The sequence below is a fragment of the Megalopta genalis genome, chromosome 7 (genome assembly GCF_051020955.1).
Source record: "Megalopta genalis isolate 19385.01 chromosome 7, iyMegGena1_principal, whole genome shotgun sequence".
NCBI classification, from domain to species: domain Eukaryota; kingdom Metazoa; phylum Arthropoda; class Insecta; order Hymenoptera; family Halictidae; genus Megalopta; species Megalopta genalis.
Genome location: NC_135019.1, coordinates 19,027,991 through 19,033,908, shown reverse-complemented (window position 1 = coordinate 19,033,908; position 5,918 = coordinate 19,027,991). Strand labels below are relative to the sequence as shown.

Below are 5,918 nucleotides of genomic sequence, written 5' to 3'. Positions count from 1 at the left end.
ATAAATATTATCTGAGTTAACTTTAAGTAATATAAATTCGTTGAAAATATCTTTTCTTGTTTAACGATCGTAATAAGTTGAAAATAATATAACAATGTCCTTAAATTCTTCCAATGTCCGTTTAGTTTTGTATTTGACCTATTCATTTACATTGTCCGAATCGTCTAAAGTTACGTTCTTACGTCTTCCTTCCAATATAATCGCTTTTTCCATTTTATATATATTAATTCTATCATAAAGCACGTTGTATGAGCTAATCGTGTTGTATGAAAACGACGGTTGTAAAGTTTACGGCGTGTTACATGAATTCGTGTTGCAGGAAATCATGCCACACGGGATCTACTGGATCGATGCGATAGCGATACGACGACGATAATCGATAATCACATCTCTAGGCACACCTCCCAGCCAACACCTCGAGGTGAGTTAATCCATTCAGGAGGGAGTTAAAGATCACGTCCACGAGGTTCGATTGCAAGATAGACAGTCGGGTAACGAAAATTGCAGTTCGCAGCGCACAGTGATCGAATTCCTTCTAAAAATGGGACAAAAATAATTATGACTTGAAAACTTGCTTTATTGACAGGTAACAAAATGAAACACAGATCATTTATCTTCGTATATGCACGTATCATTTCTGCCAAGTAATAACACAATGTCACGATTGATTTCTATTTTGTGTTTTTATTGCTAAACCGGCGAGACTTGTCGTTAGAGGGTCTGATGTTGTGACAATATGAACATTGTTCATGGCTTTCGGACAATAAAACTAAGAATCTCGCAAGAAAGCGCAGCTATTTTTAGATTTTACAGTTGCAGTAATAAATACCACGTTATGTAGCACAAGAAAGAATTCTTCCTAACAGATTCCAAAGAAGTTGTTACATACCTATACCCAAATTGTAGGCTGCATCACAAAATTCATCTGTTATCTAACTATTTCTTCTGTTATTAGACTGCGGATTTTATGCATGTATCGCAAAATTGGGTAGTTACGATTTGGAACAGTAGTATTTTTAATCTACTAAAATGATCAATGAATGAATTTCAATCGACACAGACAATTTTGACTTTACATAAAAATCCGCATTCAAATTGTTATATATTACTTTGAAAACATATTTTCAATTTTTTAGCAATTAGGAGCGTGCTCATTTTGATAGAAGAGAAACATGATTATCAAAATTTAAATAATTTACGATTATTTTAATGTCTTCAGTTATTAGTTAAAAGAAGTCCAATGACTCTATTTAATATTCGGACACCTTTTTAGAATTGGTCTAATCGACTTGAATTTTTGTTTAGATGATAGAAGCTCCAGTCTACTGGACCATAATTAGCATGTTTTTTTTTAAACTCTACTATTGCTTAGAATAACAAAAGAAAATAGAAAGTTTTTTAACTTTTTTATCTGAGCCTATAACAAAAATTTAAAAACCGCGTTTTTCAGATCTCGGTAACTTAAATGCGTGTTGAAAATTTCATCGAAATCGATTGACCTTGGTGTGTGTTGTAAACAATTAAAAATCGTAAAAATCGAAGTTTTGTCCCGATTGTTGACACTTTTGTGTTACGTTTGTAATTTGACTTTGCGTTAACCAATTTCGATGAAATTTTCAGCATTATTATAGGTTCAGATAAAAAAAGGTTTAAAAAACAAGAATTTTTTATTTATAGCAAAATTGAAAAAAGAATTCTAGTTTTGATCTGGCAGTCTGGTCTATCATCTCAAAAGAATTCAAGTAGTTTAGTTCAGTTCCGAAAAAAGTTATCGCATTTCAAAAGGTGTCGCATTTCAATATTAATCAGAGTCGCTGCATATAAAACCAATCATACGTGTCGGACAATAACAATTCGAACCACATAACAATTTTCCACTCACGAAACCATTTTTTTTTTCATTTCAAGCTCATTCTCTAAGAAAAACGACCGCTGCGCGGCGTGCGGTGAATGGGTTAATAGCGGCGACGAGAACAGGTATCGTCGGCGTCGCAGAAAAACTCGAATTTCTAGTGAAAACTATATCCGCGGCGAGAACAGAAACAAATCGACTGGGCCTATCCGTAACGGTTGTCCCGCGTCCTGGGACCGTTCTTCCGCATATGAAATGGATTCCGATCGATGGACAGCAGAAAATAGATCATCACGAACAATGTCGGGTGCTATGCCGGTGCAACCTTGGAACAGGAAGCCAGAGGCTGCGGTACTGTAAAACGTCTTCGGTTACAATCGACCGCAGATCTCTGTTTATACGTCTGATATCTTGTATCTGATATTAGTTAACGCGTCAACCCGGCTAGATAAATAAATGTTAACGTCACGCAGCCCTGGCACCCGGTAACACGATCGTGGAAGATGCAGAAGCAAAACGAGCGACGCCTGTCACGGAAGCACGCGAAATCTCCTGCCCCGCGTCTCGCGCCCGCGAACACGCTCAAAACACTTTTACACTTTCCCCGCGATTTAGGACAACACTCGAAAGTGGTTAACGCCGTCGAGATAGCGGTTTGACATCTACTATTCACTCGCGTTAACGATAAGCCACGTTGAAGTACGACTACTTCTAACTTTTGTAGGATATGTTCGACGGGCTCCTACCGAGCTCGAGCCTCTTGGTAAGAAAAATGCAGGCCAGCTATCTGTGCAGGATGAAACTAGGAACTGTAGTTTCGGGAGATCTGGGATAACAATGCAAACGTATTGTTATCAGTGGACTGTGGACTTTCTGAGTTGTCTTCGACAATTCCAACAGAAATCGACGACAAATTCAGTTCTCATTTTTGTCTTGACGATGATGCAGCCGGGTAAAAATTTGAGAAAAATTGAGGGCACTGCTTGTAATCGTACCTTATCGGGGAATTAATATAAAAATACCGTATTTTAGTTTTCGAGAAATCTTCAATTTTCCGACTTCGTTTTAGTTTTCCACTTTTTTATAGCCACAGCTTGTAACCGAAAAATCTGAAAAAATTTTATAATATACAATTTAATGTCCAAAATAAGCCACATTTTTTTCAAAATTTTAAAAAATCATCAAAGGGGGGAAATGGGCGAAAAAGCGCGCAATCTATTTTTTTTTATCCTGACGGATAATTTACAGGGTTGAAATTTTGCACAGATGAGTATTTCTTGGTCAGCTATCGGCTGGGCCTATTCTTTCTTTCTTTTATAATTTAAGCGAGTTGGGAATGATACGTAGCCGTCCTTGAGTTCTTTTAATTCGTTGTTTTCAATTTTGATTACCCATTTTCGTCATAAATGCATCAAATCCGCAATCTAGGCATCACACTTTAATGAACCGTAAGATTATAAGAAAGATTAATTATTGGAAAATGAAAAATCTGCTGATCACTATAGATGCCATCAATAATTAATTTTAAATCTCTGCACTCAAAGATATTTTAACTTCAATACCCAGAAAATAAAAAGTCAAAATGACTGGTTTTTGATTTTCTCTTTTACCATTTCCTAAAGGATAATGTAAAAATGTTTCTACCAGAAATTTTCAGCCACTCCTTACCATCTTGAGGGCCGGTCAGGCGAGGGGGAGCCGCGGTAGTGTTCTTCAAGAGTTCCCGTGGCTCTCCGGTTGAATCACCAGAGATTGGATCCGCGTCCGTAGGTCGCCGTGGAGGTTTTAGTGGGTCAAACCCCACACTACCCTCGTCCCGCTCCCCCGGGCGGGGCGGGGGTGTCTGGCGAGCAGATTTCCTCCACGTAAAATAAAAAAAAGGTTATGCCAAGGTTATGCCAAGGTCATGTCAAGGTCATGTCAAGGTTATGTCAAGGTCATGCCAAGGTCGTACCAAGGTCGTGTCAAGGTCATGTCAAGCTTATGTCAAGGTTATGTCAAGGTTATGTCTACGATGGACGTGCCAATATTCAAGTGAGCTGATCGGGAGTTGGATATTTCGATTCCGAAAAGTCTAAGCTGAAGGGCTTCGGTTGTAGAAATGACCATTTCTTTATTATAGTTGAGATATTTACAATATTCGACGAGCGTTCTTGCTGCAACTGCCACGCCGCTCACGAATATGACGACTACCCCGCATGCTACCTTCCCCTGGTCATGAAACCTAGCGCGTGGCAGAACGGGCTCATGAAGCAGGAATCAGTTTCATGAAACTCTCAGTTTGTGAAACGGTTTTGACATGGCAGCATTGCGGCGAGGAATGAAATGTGACAATTATGTTTAGTCGCTATCCTGTCAAGGTTATGTCAAGGTTAGGTCAAGGTTATGTCAAGGTCATGCTCTGAGCGTTTTTCAGTTTATGCCGGGGTGCCTCAGGGCTCTGTTCTCGGCCCCTGGCTCTGGAACGCCCAATATGATGGTCTTCTCGAGATGCCTCTCCCTCGGCACTGTAGTGTTATAGGTTTTGCGGACGACGTCGCCCTGCTCGTCGCCGCGCGTGGCACCGATCGCGTGGTTTCGTTGACTGGAGAAGCACTCGCCCGAATCCACGCGTGGTTCCGGAGTAACCACTTGGAGCTGGCGGAGGAGAAAACCGAGGTCCTGCACCTGACCGGCAGGAAGACCCCCGAGGCTCTGCAGCTGGCCCTCGGTTCGGTGTCTCTTCGAGGCAGCGGGTGCGTGCGTTACTTGGGGCTGCTGGTCGAGGGGAATCAGTGCTTCCGTGCGCACGTCAGGCGGAGCTGCGAAAAGGCAGCGGGATACGCGGGCCTGCTGGCCCGAATCCTCCCCAATATCCGGGGCGGGGGCTACTGGGCTCGACTGCTCTATTATAGGGTGGTCGAGTCGGTGGTCCTCTACGCGGCCCCTGCTTGGGCGCACGTGGCGTCGAGGTGTGGCAATGACAAGGCCATTAACGCGGTCCAACGTGCGATCCTGGCTCGTGTAGCCAGGTCGTACAGGACCGTGTCCCTCGACGCCGTTTGCGTCCTGGCGGGGGTGCCGCCCCTGGTGTTGGTGGCGGAGGAGAGGCTGCGAGTTTTCCGCAGACTGTCCGTCCTCGACAGGGGCAATCCTTGAATTGTGGCAGGCTAGATGGGATGCCGCAAGGCATGGACGCTGGACCCATCGCTTGATCCCCAATATCAGCGAATGGATCCAGTGGGGCCCTAAAATACTCAGCTTTCTCCTGACTCAGTTCCTCTCCGGGCACGGGTGCTTCGCGGAGTACCTGTCGAGGATGGGTTTTAGGGACAGCGATCTTTGCCTGGCGTGCGGGCTGGAGCCTGACCCCGAGCACGCGCTCCTTGGATGTGCGCGCTTCGCTGTCGAGAGGGACGCCGCCGAAAGGGCAATGGGCGTCGACATGCGGCTGAACAATTTTGTGGCTCTTCTTAGGGACGAGAGGACGAGGGCCTTCTTAGCAGAATACGTTACGGACGTGGCTAAGTGCAGAGAAAACATTGACAGGGAGGACCGACGACGAGGCGGTCGCAGGGCTCGAAACCCTGGAGGTCGCAGGACAGCACCCCAAAGATAGGGGTTTTCTTTTTATGTGTAGGCTTACCGTGGCCCTAGCTAAGCGGTTTTGATACGTGATTCAGCCACCCACCGTGCAGGAATCCCGAAAAGGGACACCGCGGTAGGTGTGCTGCTTAAAGGCGGATGCCTGAGGAGGGGTTTAGTGGGTAAACCTGGTATTGCACCCGTAACCAGGGAGTCCCACACTCCCGCCCACTAAGATCTCAGGGCGGCGTGCGTAAGGCATTCCCCTCCTCCTGAAAAAAAAATGTCAAGGTCATGCCAAGGTCATGCCAAGGTCGTGTCAAGGTCATGTCAAGGTTATGTCAAAGATGGGCGTGCCAATATTCAAGTAAGCAGTTCAGGAGAACGGGCTCATGAAACAGGAATCAGTTTCATGAAACTCTCAGTTTGTGAAACGGTTTCGACGACATGGCAGCATTGCGGCGAGGAATGAAATGTAACAATTATGTTTAGTCGCTATCCT

General features: G+C 44.2%; 1 protein-coding gene across 1 annotated transcript; it reads left to right on the top strand.

The window, feature by feature from the left end:
- The first annotated feature begins 4,342 nt into the window (after positions 1-4,342).
- On the top strand, positions 4,343-5,651 carry LOC143259834 (uncharacterized). The gene is made up of 3 exons (XM_076523560.1): positions 4,343-4,642; positions 5,001-5,424; positions 5,515-5,651. The coding sequence occupies exons 1-3, from the start codon at positions 4,343-4,345 to the stop codon at positions 5,649-5,651; spliced, it is 861 nt and encodes a 286-aa protein (XP_076379675.1).
- Positions 5,652-5,918: the final 267 nt, after the last annotated feature.